Raw genomic sequence first — 19,265 nt, forward strand, 5'->3', positions numbered from 1 at the left:
GGGGGGGGCGGGGCTAGGCCTGCGGGAGGGGGGCGGGGCCAGGCCCGCGGGGCGGGACGGAGTCACCATGGGCAGTAAGATGGCGGCAGCCGCCAGGGTCGTGCAGGTAACGGCGCTCGGCAGGCGACCCGGGGCGGCGGGAGGCCCGGCGGGGGCTGGGAGCCCCTTCGGGCTGCGGGCCTTGCCCGCAGTACGGCTGCCAGGGCCCGGGGTGGCTGGGGCCTGAGGGGCCGCCGGAGAGGCCGATGTCCTTGGCGCGGGGGAGGAGGTGGCGGGGGGGCCCGCACGGTGCCGCCCGTTATTTGATGCCGGTGCCCGATGCTTGTGGTACCGAAGGGTGCTGCAGGGCGGCCCGCAGCCGTGTGTGCGCTGTTGCAGAGGGGAGGGCGCTGGCCGGCAGCTCCTTTCTAAGCCATCCCTCTTCAAGGTGAAAGTGAGGTGTGGAGTCTTCTTCGAAAGGCTTGTTTCAAAAATAAGCCCTGTGCCTTCGACTACTAAACTTTATAATTAATAGGGTTTTTTTCTGGATGGGATTGGCCAGCCCCTGTCTAGCCACCCGAACGCTGAGTATGTACAAGCAGAGCACGGCTGACCATTCCCTGTGCTGAAACTGCATGATTGCATTTATGTTGCTGTGGTGGGTGCTTCTGCACACACACAGACTAGTTGAGGAAAGGAGAGGAGTAGAACCAGAACCCTTTTCCTGCTCAGGACACGAGGGTGAAGGAATGGAATGCCTTTGGAGGTGAGACTTCTCCATGGGCTAACATAGAACATTAATAAGCAGTAAGTTTATCCAGGTGGTGGTGCAGAAAGCAGTAGTATAAGAGTGGTTGTTTAATACACCGTATGTTCCATTTTGTTATTGTGAAGCTAACATGTGTCTAGAAATACATTCACTCTCCCTGTTTCTCCTGCTACCTTGCCCTGTTTTAGGCAGTCAAGCCGCATACTCCGTTAATTAAGTTCCCGGACAGAAAAAGTAGCCCCAGACCAAAAAGTAAGTTATGTAATCTCTAGATATAAGTAAGTTGCACCAACTTTTTTTGTGTTAACTGTTTTGTATAAGAACTAGCACACAATTTTCCTGCTTCAACTCTGTGTCTCAGCTGATTTTGAGCAGACTTTTTGCAACATGGTGGCCTAGTTTGAAGGCAACTCTGCTTTTTCAGGCTCTGTACAACTGTGGGATTACAAGTAACACACAAATGTCTTTATTTCTTGGTCAAGGCAAATCCCCAAAGATTTCCAGTGTTGTTCTTCTACTTACATAAAAAGCCTCATTTTTCCCAATACTGACATTTGCCTGAAATTATTCTGCCTAGGTCAGTTTGAAGCACTTTTAGGTACTCAGTGATACTTGCAGAAATTATGTTGCATTTCCCTCATCTTGTCTTATTTGAAGTGTGTGATGTCTGCCATGTTTAAAACCTTGATTATAGCTGGGAGAGCTGTTCTACTGTACATTTTAAGAAGTCTTTTCTTGTGCTACTAATTAATGCTGAGAAAAAATAATTTCATGGCAATCTTTGACATTAATTTTTTATGCCTATAGCTATATTGATATAGGATTCCAAATACCATTCCATTTAGACATCAGGGTTATATGAGTGATGTGTTGTTTTAATATTCCATTTGAGTCAGCAAAGCCTTTGATACTAAAGTAGGAGATGTCTTAGGAAGCTCTGTTATGTTATTCTGACCTTTGTAGAAATGATACCGTACCATGTTATTTGCCACAGCATTATCGTATTTGTATTTTAGCTTTAAGTTTACTTTATCCATTAATATTACAAAGTATCTACAGTACACATTAAGTGCCATGTCTGACTTCTCTGCAAACTCCTCAGAAACTACTTTTTGCTATGATTTTCTATCAGAATTCTGTATGTTGTGCACAGTTCAGCCAAATGCACCACCTCTCATGCCAGTGAACTATTTTTTTCAAAGGCTTAAAAATGTGTTACTCACCTCTTATCTCTGCATCAGAAGATTTTTGTGATTGTATCTTTTAAGTATGTTAGACTTTTCTAGCTTAATCAGGTTCTGTCGTCTTGTTAGTAAATTGCAATCTGCCTCATCATGCTTGAATGCTGTAGCAATAACTGCATTTCCCTGTACCAGACTGTTGCTTCTGTGTAGCTAAACACAGCTCTGCAGATCTGAGACTAAAGTTTAGGGATGTGAGTGCTTGAAAGGCTAGCCAAATTCTTTTACCATATTGCTACTGCAACATGGTGGTCTCAGACAGGGAGGGAAAAATGTAGTAGAGACTGTATCTGAGCTAAAGCAACAGCAATATTAAGTCTGGTACATTTGACTTCTGATGTTTTTAATTGGCGAATACATCTCTTCCAAGTACACTTCAGACTTTGAAATATCCCGAGACATTTTTGTGGTGTATGAAACAAACTCGTAGAAGCTGTTTCTTGTTTTTTCATATATAAGGTGTTTTATTTTTCAAAACAAAAATACTTTGCAGTCATTACCTGCCAAAACTGTTTCACAGAGTCACAGAATGGTTGGGGTTGGAAGGGACCTCTGGAGATGATCCAGTCCAAACCACCTGCTAAAGCAGGTTCACCTAGATTAGATCGCACAGGAATGTGTCCAGATGGGTCTTGAATGTCTCCAGAGAAGGAGACTCCACAACCTCTCTGTCCAGGGCTATGTCACCCTCAAAGAAGTTTTTCCTCATGTTCAGATGGAACCTCCTGTGCTTCAGTCTGTGCCCATTGCCCCTCATTCTGTCGCTGGGCACCACTGAAAAGAGTCTGGTCCATCCTCTTGCCGCCCACCCTTGAGATATTTATAAACGTTGATGAGATCCCCTATCAGCCTTCTCTCCTCCAGGCTGAAAAGGCCCAGCTCTCTCAGTCTCTCCTCATCAGAAAGATGCTCCAGGCCCCTCGTCATCTTTGTAGGCCACCTCTGGGCTCCCTCCAGTAGTTCCTTGTTCTTCTTAAACTGGGGACCCGAGAACTGCATCCAGTACTCCAGATGTGGCCTCACCAGGGCAGAGTAGAGGGGGAGGACAACCTCCCTTGATCTGCTGGTCATACTCTTCCTAATGCACCCCAGGATACCACTGGCCTTCTTGGCCACAAGGGCACACTGTTGACTCATGGTCAACCTGTTGTTGACCAGAACTCCCAAGTCCTTCTCTGCAGAGCTGCTTTCCAGCAGGTCCACCCCCAACCTGTACTTGTGTCCAGTGTTACTCCTCCCCAGGTGTAGGACCCTACACTTGCCCTTATCTGGTTCTTCTCTGCCCAGTCCTCCAGCCTGTCCAGTCTCTTTGAATGGCAGCACAGCCTTCACCTGTGTATTGTCAGAAAGTTGACAAACAACTATGTCTTTTGGTTTTATCTTCTGTTTGCTTTGTTTTCTGCTCTTAAATTTTAAAATTTCAGCTTAATGGTATGCCCCCTCTTCACCATATGCTCCTTCTGATGGGGTCTCTTCCTCCTTGCTCTGGTTCAGACCTTCCATTGTTCCTGAACCACCCAGTCAACTTGGGACTTTCAGATACAGTCTTCTGACTGAGAACCTCTGAATATGCCTCTCAATGGTGCCTTCTTTTTTGCCAACCATGGTTTGATCACATTGCTGCAAGTGTTTGATGTCCCAATCCTGCCGTTGACTCAGACTCACTATGGCTAAACCTGGCTCCTCTCTTTTGTCCTCACTGATGTGTCCTCACTGATGTTGGATGTAAGAGGGAGATAGGCAGGCAAAGCTCTAGTATTTTAACTCCTCACATGCTTTGACTCATCCAGTCTTGATGCTGCGCATTTTATAATCATACAGTCCCTCTGTCCCAGCTGTTTAGATGCTGCATTTGTCATACCCATTTTTCAGGAGCACTGAGAAGGGTTTCCTGTGGAAGCATTCTGCTTTGTCAGGTATTTAAACTTATACAGTGAAGTCAGACTGCTTGTGAAGTAAACACATTGCTGTGAGACTCCATCCTGCCTGGTGGGGTAATTGCGTGTTTCCATTACAAAATCAGCCATGGTGGGGCAGACCTAAGGTTCAGAATTCTGACTTAGGCAGCACTGCACCTTTGTCTGTCCCGCTGTGCTCAAGGCATCTTCTCTAGTGTGAATTCCTTAAGGCTGGCTCCTGGCACTTACCCGTGAAGTATTTCATGCACGCCTTGGTCTTTGCGTTTCATTAACATTGGTCACTGGTGCCCAACATTTGGTGGTCATTCTTGCACATCGTTAACAAAATTTTATATTATACCATTTTGTGATATTAAAAAATTTACAACACTGTGTTGCGCATTGTGGTATGTCATAGTTGTGAGTTTTATCTTTCTGTAAGCATCTTAACTCCTTTTCATTTCTCTGTCTTTACAGTAGCAGTAAACAAAAAGCATCGTTTCAGTGGATCTTAGTTATTTATCTTTCTAAATAATTGCCTCCATACACAGGTGTATGATACTTTACGCTTTTTCTGTAAGTACAGCTTCCCAGTGAAAAAGCCTTCGTTAGGATATGTGCTGTTTATCTTGTCTATACATCAGTGTTTCTACCAGTCAGACATTCTTTCTTTTACTGTCAGAATGTTTTCGCTGTGCTCTTGACATATTTGACAACAATAAGAACAGGCTGTGAGAAGTAGAGTGTCTTTAATTCTTTTAAATATTTTTTATAATTGAGGAAATTGTCAATAACTGGCAACTTTTATTGGCTGCTTATTAATTAATTTTACAGTCTTATTATGCGTCTTTAAATGTTTTTTGCAATCTGGGTTTCAGTACAGGAATCTCTACAAGCAAGTGAGCCATCTCTCCATGCTTCAGCAGCACAGGAATCTGTAGGAGGCAGATCACTGGCCTTTCAAAGTATTTCGCCTGTTAATAGAGTACAAGGTACACCAGACACTTTTGAATTAGCAAGAACCTTACCTCAGAAATACAGAAGGAAACTTATGTCAGATGAAGAGATTGAACTTATTCAAGTAAGTTTCATTTATTGGTGTGTATTGCCTGTATTTACCTACCATGTAGCTTATTTCTACAACTTCTTCAAAGTTTCAAATATGGTATTACAATATAATTCTGTGAGGGCGAAAATCACAAACTCCACACAATCCAATGTGAATCCAAGCAAAGCAGTTTATTGCTTGTTACAGTTCTCCTTAAATATCTTTTTGCTTTGTCCACGCGTCTACAGGCTGCATGTGATTGGATAGTAACTACTGTCCACGCGCTTACGGGCTGCGTATAATTGAATAACAACTACTGTCCACGCACCGCAAACTAACAAGGGACTGGATCTTTTACAGTTAGCAGGAGCTCTAGCATTCAGCATTACCTCACTACAAAATTTCTGATTTGCTGACTCTTTATTTCTTCACTGGACACACTTGCTTTTGTTCTCGCTCAAGGCTGCTCGAAGTCACGTAAGGCACATAGGCTGCTCGACTCTTGCTCTCTTGCTGAACACACAGTCCTCAGAGGGCTGTTCAGTTCAGTTCGATATAATGTCCGTTAGCTTCAAGAAGATCCCTCAAATCTCCCACAATTCCCTCTTTGTTTTTCAACCAACCATAGGCCTTTCATGGATTTTTCTACTGTACGTTGTACACATTGTAAGACACAAGGGATAAGCATTAATATCACCCATATGATTGACAATAGAACTAGACCATTTTTTACTAAATCCTTAATCCATCCTGTAATGCCCTAACTCTTTAACCATTTGTCTAAACCCCAATCTTCATAGGTTAATTTCCTGGTCATATTGTCAAACTTTCCGATTGCTTTGTGGATTAATTCAGAATGATCAGACAAATTCATCCATCACATTCCATCAAAGTCTTCATAACCATGTCCTTGCACTAACAACAAAAAATCTATGGCAGCACGATTTTCAAGCACAGCATGTCTAACTGAATCAACATCTGCTAAAAGCCCAGACAATGCTAATAAGGTAGCATTAGTCTGTTTTGCTAACCAGCATCCTATTTTGTTAAGTGTACTCAAAGCCTGTGCTGCCGCAACTCCAGGTGCAAAAATGGGAGCCTTTTCCCAAAAATTTTATATTATCCTTACAGTTTTTGTCAAAGGCATGAATACTTCCTTTTCCTCTCTTATGCATTAAAATGGTTGATGTATTTGGAGTCAATAGGGTCAATTTCCCTAAAGAGCATGGTCCTTCTTTTATGTAGGAAGGAATTCCTTGCCAGGCTCTATCACCACAAATTAGAAAAATTCCTGGGGGTAATTTCAAAGGGGTGTTGGTAGCTCTAGATACATTTGGACTGGTATAATTACACTAAAAATTCTGATTACGATATACAGTTGATGAGGCGTTTACCACTTGCACAAGAGAGGTATTTTTTCCTGAATAATTGAAATACAGACAGAAATCCATTTTTACCGATCCTACTAACTCAGTTTCTTGGAATTCCAAACCACTTTGTGGTAAGTCTATAACCCAGCTGTCCCAATTATTTGTCACATTTTGACCACCAAACAACTGTCTCTCGTTTCGGGAATAGGCCAGGTGTCTAGCGGAACACCAACCAAACATGTTGAAAAAGGATTGCTCGGAGATGCAGTAGCTAAACAAATGGAGTCTTGACCTGTCATGTTGGCTAAAGTTATCCAAATATTAGTCTTTGGCTGAGAGGGAAGCCAAAAAGCATTGCTTATGTTTAGCAATATTAGAATGATGCCTACTACGCATTGCAAAATCTATAACATCATTGAACTACCCTATGAATAATCAGAGCGGTTATGTTATGTTGTCCTAACGAGTTGTGAGTAGTCAGCCTTGAGTCACCCCGCCCCATTGTTGTCGTCTAACTGTATGTCAGGTATCTCATCAGCTTCACCACTAGATGACGTTTCTGCTTCACGTGTCTCGATGTTCTTCTGGACTTCTGTGCTCCGGGCAGTGTTTTCTAGCTAAGGTTTGATCCACTTTGCTGGAACCCACCGCGATCCTGATCCTATAATGACACAGGCATACCCCCGTCCCCATTTTATCAAATTCCATGGACCTTCCCATTGTCCTGTAACTCCATTTTTTACCCAAACCTTTGCTTGTCCCTTTTTAACTTGTTCTAAGCCTCCTGTTAAACCTGCACCGTTAGGTACTATTGGAGGGACTTTTTCCCCTTTTGGTAACCGAAGGTAGTTCAAAACATATATTACTTTTTGTAATCGCTCTTGAGGTGCAATCTCCCCCTTTTTTTGTTTTAACAACAGCCGTTTTAGAGTGTGATGTGTACGTTCTACAATAGCTGGTCTTGTTGGTTGATGTGGTGTGCCTGTCATATGGGTGACACCCCATAAGGATAAAAATTGATTCATTGCCCGAGCAATATAGCCAGAGCCATTGTCTGTTTTGATTTCTTTTGGAATGCCAAGATCAGCAAAAGCTGCCCTTAGGTGTGTTTGAATGTGTTCACTGGACTCTCCTGCCTGAGCAGTAGCCCAGACAGCATGAGAAAAGGCACAATCTGAGACATGGATGTATTTGAGACGTCTGGATTCTGCAAAATGCGTGACATCCATTAGCCATACTTCTAAAAGCCCAAGACCCTGCGGGTTTTCGGTTCCCAAGAGCCCACCAGCTCAATTTTGACAATCAGCAGAACAGAACAATGTTGTGTACATCAGTCTCAGGGATGTGAAATTGTCTCTGTAAAACACTAGCTGACTGATTAAAAAATCATGCAAATGACGAGCTTGAGCAAATCTGTCTATGGAGGGACCAGTCCAAGCAGGAGCAACTATCTTATCCACGCACTGTTTGCCTTCAGCTAAGCTGCTAGCAATCGCTGTATGGCTTCTGATATGAGTGATAAAGTAACGATGTATTCATTTATTCAGTAAATCCCATAAAACCTTAAATAGCCGGTACTGTAGCAAAGTGTCAACATTTTTCAACATGCTTTTTCTAACCACAATACAACTCCTACAGCATACAGTGAGTCACACACTACATTGACAGGTTGCTTGTTCCATATCTTAAAAACTTGAATTACTGCCTGCAGTTCTAAAAGCTGGACTGAACCTTCCAAATCAGTTAACACAAGATCCTTTCGTTCTCCCTGTTCCTGCCATGTTATTGCAGCTTTGTGTGAGCAGCCTCCTGCGTCTGTAAAAACAGTGGTGCCTTTTACCGGGCTTGAAGATAGAAAAGGTATCTGTTCTATTTGAACTGTCAGCAACCACCCTGTAAGCTTATGTGGAGGAAAATGTACTCAGATTGGTCCTGCGTAGTCTAACATTGAAGATTGCAGTGCTATAGAATTCTGTAGTGCCCACTGCAGGTACTCAGCTGTCAAAGGTATCACTACATAATCTGGTTCTCTTCCGCTTATTTCCACTATTCAGGACCCACCTTTTATTATCAATTGTGCAGACATTTCTATTTCTATAGATTGTTTAGATTGAATTGAGAGAAACAGCTGCTCCAAAATATGGAGAGGATCAGGCTCTTTTGCCCACTGCATGATCAGGGCAAAGGATGTTCAGGGTTATTAATAATCATTAATCCAATTTCTTGATCTGGATCCCATCTGTAGGTATAATGATTGGATTTTTTTTGCATAATTTCTACTAATGCTCGCTGTACTTCAGCATTTGCTGAGCATGGAGCATTGACCCCACCTCCGCCATGGAATAATTTAGCAATTGCAAGTAGAAAATCATTTGTAATACCACAACAGGTACAAATCCAATTCAAATCACCCATTACTTTTTGAACATCACTCAGGGTCTGAATGTCGGTCCGAATAGTCAATTTCTGCGAATGAACTGTAGCCTTAGTAATTTCCCAACCTAAGTATTTCCAGGGCTGTGTTTGTTTAATTTTTTCTGGTGCAATTTTTAAACCTCTGGCTCCCAACTCTCCTTTTAGCTCTGCAACTATCAGTTCTGCTTGCAGTGGCTTTCCAGCATCTATGTAATGGTAAATAATTAATTCTCTGTGTTTGTCACGTGAAGGTGCTAATGCCTAAGCAACATATGACTGACACATGGTAGATGAATTTTTCATACCTTGGGGTAGAACAATCCCATGATATCTTTTCATAGGTTCCTACTTATTGACTGACAGGACTGAAAAAGTAAAATTTTTCATAATCATCCTCATGCAACGGAATTGTAAAGAAACAATCTTTCAGATCTATTACTAACACATCCCATCCTTGTGGAATCATGTTGGGGGATGGCAGGCCAGGCTGCAGCACTCCATTACCTCATTAACTTTTCTGAGGTCATGAAAAAGATGCCACTTCCCACTCTTTTTTGAAATTGTAAAAATCAGAGTGTTCCACGGGCTCATGGAAGGTTGTATATGTCCTAATTGTAACTGTTCTGAAGTTAAGTCATTAATTCGGACGATCTTTTCAATTGATAGCAGCCACTGATCAACCTCTGTTTTCCATTTTAGATTAAGGATTGGTCACCCCTCAGTGGCTGCCATCAAAAATTTTTTACTCCAATCATGATTACTGCTCTTAATTGACTAAGAACATCTCTTCCTAATAGTCAAATAGGAAGCAGCATAACGTAGGGTTGCACAGCGCAGTGGCTGCCATCCTCCAACAGCACTTCAATGGGCTTTGCACTCACTTTCATAGCCTGTACACCACCCACACCCATGACTGGCAAGCTTGGAATTTCTAAAGGACAATTAGAGGGCCATTGTTCTAGGCTTACGATAGTGACGGCTGCTGTTGAGACATCTGCTCCTGCGCTCCCTGAGGTGGCGGCAGCGATGCTGTCCAAAAACCCTGCCTGTGAGGGCTGCTGGTTTGTGTCATCGTGCTGCCCCTCCCCGTGCTCAGTGCTCTGTTTCCCAAAGGCCTACCATCCTTGGTCAACTTTGATTTACAATCCACAGCTTTATGCCCAAACTTTTGACAACGATAACAAACACCTGCAAAATTCGTTCCATTTGCTCGTTTTCTTTGCTTGTTAACTTTGCACTGTACCTTTATGTGACCTGGTTTTCCACAATTACTGCACAAGAGTCCTGATCCTGGTTTTCTTTTTTGAAGCAAAGGCTTTATGGCTGCCGCAAAAGCGCTAGCCATAAAACCAGCTTGTTCTTCTGACATGCCAACTCTCAAACACGCCTCTAGCATATCAACCAGGGACGCGTTCTTTGGCAACGCCTGTAAAATGCGCTTACAAGCAGGATTAGCATTTTCCACTGCTAAGGACATGAGCAGTGCTTTGTGAACTGGATCGGTCAACTGTGACCATTCCAATGCATTATGCAAACGATCTAAAAAAGCCATGTAAGACTCATTTTGACCTTGTTTAACAGTAGTATAAGGTGGTATAATTTTCCCGTCCTCAGGCAGTGTTTTCATTGCTTCCCTGGCTAAAGTCATTGACTGGTGCAGTATTGGTGTATTTAGTCTGGCTTGCTTTTGCACATCAGCAAACTCTCCCTGTCCTGTAAGCATATCAACGGTCGCTGTCCTTAGCGGATCACCATCCCCCCTTTTTAAATTTTGCATTACTGCTTGTCCCACTAGATCATACCAATGTGTCCGGCAAAGTAACTGCTGCATTGGTGTTAATATCATTTGCATCAATGTGCGGGAATCTAACAGAGTCATAAGATTAGTAGTAAAAATATTGTCAATAAACGCCTGAGTAAAAGGTGACTGTAACCCATGTTCTTTTACCAATTTCCTTGCTTCTTTGACTAATTCCCAGGGAAAAGGAGCCCAGTAATTAGGCTTTTGTCTCCCATCATTCCCAGTACCCCCTAGCATTATTGGATATGCAGGCGGTAAAATTTCCCCCTCAAATAATGCATTTTTTATGACACCCTGCCACCTCATGGTAGGATTGCCACCTGCGTCACCCCCCATCGCCCACCCGGCATGTTTATCAGAGATGTTCTGTTCTAATTTACGCGTTATCATGTCCTCTCTACATTCTTGGTCCACTTGTTGAATCTTCTGTTGTCTCTCCAAATCTTCCAGCTTCCGAATAAGCTCTTGGGCCCATTTTGGCTTATCTGGAAACCCAGGCTGTATCGGAGGCAAATCAGGAGTAGGCAGTGTAGATGGCTGCAAAGGATGATAAAATAGTTTCTTCTTCGTTGGGTCGGACGGCACATTTTGGTCAGTTTCCATATCCTCATTACACTGGTCCTGTCTTTCCGATGATTTTTCTTCCAGGAGAGGCACAGACGGTTCCTCTGACGGCACTTCTTCTGGGAGCAAATACTTTGTTGGATCAGGGGCAAACACTTGGAACTTCATTGGAAATTGAACTGGAAATGCCTGTTTTGAATCACTGAGGTTCATAACAGTCTTTTCGTCTTTTAACTGTTGCAATGTCGGACTCAGTGCCGGGAACCGCCTTTTGTAACAGTCTTTTCAGCTTTTAGCTGTTGCAATGTAGTAGTTACCAAACACCAGGCGGTTGCAAGGCCATTAGTATCTTTTTCACCACGGCTGATCGCCTCCCACAGCGCATTTCCCACTTGTTCCCAAGTCTCTGTTTGAAAGGCTCCTGACTGGTCGGCAGGAAACCCATTGTCCCGGCACCAAATTAATAATCTTTTGAGGTTACTCTCCTCATACTTCACTCCTCTCCTAGAGAGGTTATACAAGAGTACCTGAAAAATCGCCCTTTCTTCATTTGATACCTTCTGCCCCATCTCACCCGCAGCTACTGACCTCCGAGTCTCCGTTGCACAATGATGTCAGATCCTCTATTTTCCTTGCAGCTCCATGAACTTCAGACCGAGTCACGGCCCAGCCGAGGCTCGTTTCTCGCAGCAGTTGTCCCTTCACCGTAAATTCCCCTTGCGGCTCACATCAGGGTCACCACTTGCGAGGGCGAAAATCACAGACTCCACACAATCCAATGTGAATCCAGGCAAAGCTGTTTATTGCTTGTTACAATTCTCCTTAAGTATCTTTTTGCTTTGTTCACGCGTCTACAGGCTGCATGTGATTGGATAGTAACTACTGTCCACGCGCTTAAGGACTGCATATAATTGGGTAACAACTGCTGTCCACACGCTGCAAACTAACAAGGGACTGGATCTTTTACAGTTAGCAGGAGCTCTAGCATTCAGCATTACCTCACTACAAAATTTCTGATTTGCTGACTCTTTATTTCTTCACTGGACACACTTTCTTTTGTTCTCGCTTAAGGCTGCTCGAAGTCACATAAGGCACATAGGCTGCTCAACTCTTGCTCTCTTGCTGAACACACAGTCCTCAGACGCCTGTTCAGTTCAGTTCCATATAATGTCTGTTAGCTTCAAGAAGATCCCTCAAATCTCCCACATAATTCTGGGTAAGGGTGCCCTCCCAGCTTTCATGGCTTTGATGTATAATACCCAAGCCACAAATTCTTAATACAGAAGGTACCCAATTCTCACTAATTAGCAGCTTGCAGTATCAATGAGTGGAGAGATACAGATTTAAAACAGACGTGCATGTAGCTAGCGATAGTCATAGCCTACACTCATCACCGTCACTACCTGTTTTGTAACAGCTGTTTAATGTGTAATTTGAATGTGCTGGACAAGAGCACAGGAGGCTGCTCTTAGGCAAGTGAAAGCTATTACCAGGTGACTGAAGTCTAAGATATTTCTCAAACTGTTTTTTCTAAGTTATTGATTAGTAGGGTAACTCTTGTATTTGTAGCAGTGGAAATGTTTTATTAAACTTGATAGAAATATTTCCTGCAATATTTGCAAATGTGGCATTGTACATGAAAGGCAAGAAAAACCTGCTTTTGAATTGTAACAATTCTCAGTTGTAAACACTGAGGCTTAAAAAGAGAGCATGCACAAAATTTGAAGAAGTTGTGAGATGGGCAAGAGTTTGAAATAAGAAGATGCCTGCATAGCTTTGTTAAATGATAAGGACACTTACAGTATAATCATGTTAGTAGAGCAAATCAATTTTCCTGCTGGTATGTAGGTAGGGTATTATAATAGAAATAAAATTAGTTATATCCTATAGCAATACACTTCTTGACCTCTATCATAAATTTTCAAACAGTGGGGTAAGTTGTAAAGTGTTGCTTTATCCATGCGAGCCACGGAACCTGACACACCAATATGATGTTCACAGAGTTCGCTTTATTATTGGACCGGGCTAGCTTTATAGCAAAGCTGCCCTGTCCACGCGCCTTACAACAATGTGATTGGTTGTAACTCGTGTTATACAATAACATGATAGGCTGCATGCACTGTCCACGCACTCTGCACGCATGTGTCCGGCGATTGCTCACTCATTATTACCTTCTAATGGTGCTCCTTTAGTCTCTTTTGTCTCTGGCTTCACCTCTCAGCCAGGCTGGCGACAACCTCATCCCCCTGGGGCGGGGGGGGGCTCTGCCACTACATCTCCCCCTCTTTTATTTAATATTAACAATACGCCGTATCATGCTTTAAATACAGTGTGAAATACAGGGTAAGAACATTAAGGCTAATACAATTACAATTAACAAGAACAAACCTGTTTTCAATATTCCTTTTAACCAAACAAGGCATTCACCCCAAAAAACCCAATATCTTCTGTTATTTTCTTGTTCTGCAAATCTTCTATCTTTTTAACTTTTAAGTTCAAACAACACATACAATCAAAGTCTTCATAACTGTGAACATGTCCAATAACAAAAGATTAATTGCTGCTCTGTTTTACAAAGTGGTATTCTCAACATTGGCTACATTCGTTGCTTAAAGCGATAACATGTCTGAGGTTAAGGGTTGTCATCACTGCAATCGGTTTCTTCTCTGTTAGCTAGCCAAGGTCTCACCCACTTTGCTGGGATCCATGAATTTTTGTGGTTACCTGTAGAAACACAAGCATATCCCCTTCCCCAGGTTATTAGTGACATAGGACCTTCCCATTGTTGTGTTGTCGGATTAAACACACTAACCTTAGGCACATTTTCGGAAAAATCTTTGACATTTTTGATTTGGTGCATAACAACCGGTTCCATTTCAGTTTCACTTTTAGGATTAAGCCAGTTCAGCACATACAATGCCTTCATCAATACCTCTTCTGGGCTCACACCAATTCCCCCTTGTTTTTTCAAAACAGACAAAAGATTTTTAATGCACGGTGTGCACGCTCAATAATTGCTTGGCCAGTACAATTATAAGGGATTCCAAACAGGTGTTGTACCTTCCACTGGGTGAGGAAGGCTGCAAGTCTGTCAGAGTGGTATGCAGGACCATTATCTGTTTTGATTTGTGTAGGGACACCCATGACAGCAAAAGCTTGTAGTAAATGACGTTTTACTGCCTTTGCATTTGCTGAGGTCAAGGCTGTAGCCCACAGCAGTCCTGAACAGGTATCTATGGAGACATGAATGTACTTTTGTCTGCCAAATGGTGCAAATTCAGTAATATCAGTTTGCCATAACTGACCTGGCTGCAAGCCCCGAGGATTTACTCCCTTTTGTTGGAGAGGGACTATGCGGGCACAATCAGGACAAGCTGCAATAATGGCTCGAGCTTGTTCCTTTGTAATTGTAAACTGCTTTCGGAGTGCTGCTGAGGATTGATGAAAGAATTCGTGAGCTTGTCTGGCTTGTTCAAAAGGGGATATATCTGCTACTGCCACAAGTTTGTCTATGATGCTGTTTCCCTCTACTAGACCACCTGGTATGTTAGTATGGCTTTTTATATGCATGATAAATACTGGTGCTGTCCTATAATCCAATACGTTCCACAAATCTAACAATGCTTCAAACAATAAGGAATTGGAAACTCGCTGCAAAAGTGCTCTATGTATTCTTTGTACAATTCCCACAACATAAAGAGAATCTGTTACCACATTAACTGGAGAGTTATGCCATTTTTGCAATGCTGCTAAGCATATTGAGGGCAGTTTCTTTTAATATGTCCTGTCTGTTTGCAAGTAAAACATGCAAGAACAAGAAGAAGGGCTTCGGCCTTTCATTGCAGGCTTAAGTGCTGCAGCCAAGGCCGCAGCATGGGCTTGAGCATGTATTTTTGCTTTTTCTGCCTCCTGTTGCATAATCGGTACCTGTGTGCAAGCTTCCACCATCTCTGCTAAAGAAGCAGTTTTTCCCAAACCGGCTAATATCTGTTGGCATTGGGTGTTTGCATTCATCATAGCCAAATCTTTCCCCACAGCAGCTTTTGCCTCTGGAGTCAAGTTAGGAGAGGCATCTATCACTTCTTTTAAACAATCCACAAATGTCATATATGGTTCCCCAGGATCCCACTCTATTGTAGAATAGGGTGGCACAGGGTTACCTCTATTTGGCAATTCTTTCACTGCCGCCAAGGCAAGCCCTTGCGTTTGCTGCAAAATCCTTGGATGAAGTGCTGCCTGAGTAGCACCATCCGCATATTGCCCACGACCCAGTAACTGGTCCATGCTAGCTAACCGCAACGGATCATCAGCTGGTAAACGAACATTTTCTAATACTGCCAATTCCACTTTCCCCTGCCACTTGTCCAAGAACAGCAAATACCCCGTTGGAGGAAGCAATAACTCCATCAATGCCCTAATATCTGTTTGAGTTAGTACTTGCCCCTTGAAAAATGAATTGATTAGCTGCATCACATGCTTATTATCCATACCATATTGCATAACTGCACTTTGCAATTGCTTAACCGTTTTCCAATCAAAAGGCGACCACTGCCTTTGTCCTCTATTATCTATGTGCACTGGCATTGCTGTAATACTACCAGGTAACATGATCCCTTCAATAGTTGCATCTCTGATTACCCCTTGCCAACGTTGCCCTGCATTATAAGAATGATCTCGAGGAATATCTCTACCCTGATGCACAGGGGCAGCACCCAAATTATCATTATTATCACTGCTATACAATTCCCTTGTGTTTCCCTGTGGATCAGTAAGTCGACGCATATTTGCAAACCGATCTACTAACCCAGTCTCCAGCCCTTTTCCATATCACACTCTCAAATATTCATCTGCTTCTCTTACAGACCACATCCCATCTTCAACACATTGTCTAGCCTATTTTTGTATTTGCTCCCTTTTGATACGGAGCTCCTCGGGAGTGAGGTCTAATTCCACCCCCTCCCTTTCCTGTTTTCCCCGTTTTTCACATTCCCTGCCAATTGCCTCCAGCCCGCCATTAATTGCATCTGACGCCTTTTTATATGCTATTAACCGCGAAGTTTTACTGTTACCGCCATCTAGTCGTTTCATAGCTTCTAGAACTTCTTGCATCTGGCTCTCCTGCCGTCTCAGTAAGTCCTTCAGGCTCTGCACGTGGCTCTCCTCCTGGAAGTCAGGGCGATTCTGCGGTGCTCCGTCCTGGTGTTCCATCGGGTCCTCCGGCAAAGGCACGTCGGCTGGATTAACTTGTCCTGGCTTGTTGAAACTTGCCGGTTGCTGCCATTCGTTGTCGGAGCCAGGCAATGGCTCAACGGGCGCAGAGGGTATAATTTGCTCTCCGTCCCAGAACTCCAGATCTGATACGGGACATACCAGCGGTGTTGATTCTTCGGAGTCCTCGGAGGGTGGGCAGCTCGCAGCGGGCGGCTCCGAGGGGACGGCACACAGCTCCGGCTCCTCTGAGACTTCCTGCATTAGCTGCCTGACCTCCCGCCAGGGTCCGGCGAGATCGCAAGCCTTGCGGCTCCCCCTTGTAACCGCTTCCCATAGTTCGGTCCCTATGTCCTCCCATGTACCGGGAGAAAAAAATTCGTCCGTCGAACGAACACAGCCCTTACGCTGGGCGAATAGTAAAAGGCGCTCCACCGCGTCTTTTTCCAAAATTCTTCCTGTTCTTGCAGCCAGCTGCAGAATACTTCTCACTATTATTTTTTCTTCCACGGATGCCGTGTTTCCCATGCCACCTGCTTCTTCGTAGGCCTACTTTCCGCTATGATTGAGCGCTGGGCTGGTGTCGCCCCCAGGTGGCGTCCTCGCGTCTTCACTTCCGGCGATCTTGCTTCGATACGAAGTATCACGTCGGGGTCACCAAAGTGTTGCTTTATCAATGCGAGCCACGGAACCTGACACACCAATATGATGTTCACAGAGTTCGCTTTATTATTGGACCGGGCTAGCTTTATAGCAAAGCTGCCCTGTCCACGCGCCTTACAACAATGTGATTGGTTGTAACTCGTGTTATACAATAACATGATAGGCTGCATGCACTGTCCACGCACTCTGCACGCATGTGTCCGGCGATTGCTCACTCATTATTACCTTCTAATGGTGCTCCTTTAGTCTCTTTTGTCTCTGGCTTCACCTCTCAGCCAGGCTGGCGACAACCCCATCCCCCTGGGGCGGGGGGGGGGCTCTGCCACTACAGTAAACTAATTTTGTTGGGAAAATATGAGTGGAATACCTTTCTGATTTCTCATAAATAATGTAATGGCTCATCTTGGTTTTGTTTTCAACTTTGCACTTTGGAGTTTGGGCCGTGAAAATAGTTCTAGAACTTGTGTTTACTACTGCTGTGTTTTGTCAGACCTTTCTAAAGTGAGTAAGAGTCAGGTTTCTTTGGAGTGGGAGAGCTTGAAGCAGCTGTAATTGTAGATTGCATGTGTTGATCTTTCTGCATTCTCCTCTGGAAAAAAAATGAGCTGTTACTTGTAGATGCTGATATTTGACACTCTGTGCTTGTTTTTATACAGATTAAAAATCAATGTATAAGCCAGAAATTAAAACTAGAACTCTGTCTGTTGGCCTATAACAGCACAAAAGAAGATTGGATCTCCCATTCCCTGTTCTTTTAGTGAACTATCTTTAATTGTCTGCTTTTCTTTTGCAGCGTGGAGGTCCCGAATAAGTATGGAAGATAGTTCATTGGCCACTGTTGAAGAATGAAGTATTGCATTCACAATAAAGGCATTTCCTTAATATTAAAAATGATTGTATACCAGTAGCTTTACTAAAAACCCATATGAAGGGTGAGAAGGTTGACACAACACACTATACGTTATATTGTGATTGAGGAGGATTTCTGTGGATGGCCAACAAGCAATTAAATATATTTGATGTCCACACCATTAAAATATTTTTCCAATTAGCCATGTGCAAACTTGACAATATAACTGAGTCATTTTATTTTTCTGCTTAAAAAGATTCAGATTTTTTGGGTGTTCTCAGAGGTCATCGAGGCTTTGTGGCTGTTAGTTACACAGCTTCAGCTTGGCTGTTGCGCAGCAGGTGGAGCCAAATAAAACCAGCTTCTTCTGGGATAATTTAAATAATTAGCTATTTCAGCACACAGTCCTTTCAGCCCAGTTACAGTGAGGAGACCGCAATACACCTGATCTGAAGGCTTTATTTGTAATAAAATGGTAGCACGTAGGTGTGTGACGTGTCACAGATGAGTGACTTGGGCCCCTGCTTGCCACAGTGCTCGTGTCACTTAACAAAAAGTGCAATTTAACAGAGTTAAGTCCATGATGATCTGTAGCTGCCTTTGTTTTCATTAAGTAGATAAAAAAGTTTGGTGAATATGAGCAGAACTTTACAACATGCAGCTTAAGAGAACAGCAAATTCAGCTTAGTAGTGCAAGGCAGACAATATACTAAAATTCACATTACTTTATAATTCTAAGTGATTTGTTCTATTCAACACACAGTTAAATAATTTCATAGAATCACAGAATCACAGAATGTTAGGGATTGGAAGGGACCTCGAAAGATCCTCTAGTCCAATCCTCCTGCTGGATCAGGAATACCTAGATGAGGTTACACAGGAATGTGTCCAGGTGGGTTTTGAATGTCTCCAGAGAAGGAGACTCCACAACCCCTCTGGGCAGCCTGTTCCAGCGTGTCACCATCACTGAGAAGAAGTTTCTTCTCATATTTAAGTGGAACCTCCTGTGTTCCAGTTTGTACCCGCTGCCCCTTGTCCTACCATTGGTTGTCACTGAGAAGAGCCTGGCTCCATCCTCGTGACACTCACCCTTTATATATTTATAAACATTAATGAGGTCACCCCTCAGTCTCCTCCAAGCTAAAGAGCCCCAGCTCCCTCACCCTTTCTTCATAAGGGAGATGCTCCACTCCCTCCATCATCTTTGTTGCCCTGCACTGGACTCTCTCCAGCAGTTCCCTGTCCTTCTTGAACTGAGGGGCCCAGAACTGGACACAATATTCCAGATGGGGTCTCACCAGGGCAGAGTAGTGGGGAAGGAGAACCTCTCTGGACGTACTAACCACCCCCCTTCTGATACACCCCAGGATGCCATTGGCCTTCCTGGCCGCAAGGGCACAGTGCTGGCTCATGGTCATCCTGCTGTCCACCAGGACCTCCAGCTCCCTTTCCCCTACAC

At 43.5% G+C, this 19,265-nt stretch overlaps 1 protein-coding gene across 1 annotated transcript; it reads left to right on the forward strand.

Moving 5' to 3' along the window:
- The first annotated feature begins 35 nt into the window (after nucleotides 1-35).
- On the forward strand, nucleotides 36-17,847 carry KGD4 (alpha-ketoglutarate dehydrogenase subunit 4). Its single transcript, XM_065861323.2, has 4 exons — nucleotides 36-106; nucleotides 937-1,000; nucleotides 4,766-4,968; nucleotides 17,750-17,847. The coding sequence occupies exons 1-4, from the start codon at nucleotides 68-70 to the stop codon at nucleotides 17,765-17,767; spliced, it is 324 nt and encodes a 107-aa protein (XP_065717395.1). The 5' UTR covers nucleotides 36-67; the 3' UTR covers nucleotides 17,768-17,847.
- Nucleotides 17,848-19,265: the final 1,418 nt, after the last annotated feature.

Source organism: Patagioenas fasciata, chromosome Z, assembly GCF_037038585.1.
Source record: "Patagioenas fasciata isolate bPatFas1 chromosome Z, bPatFas1.hap1, whole genome shotgun sequence".
In the NCBI taxonomy this organism is placed as follows: domain Eukaryota; kingdom Metazoa; phylum Chordata; class Aves; order Columbiformes; family Columbidae; genus Patagioenas; species Patagioenas fasciata.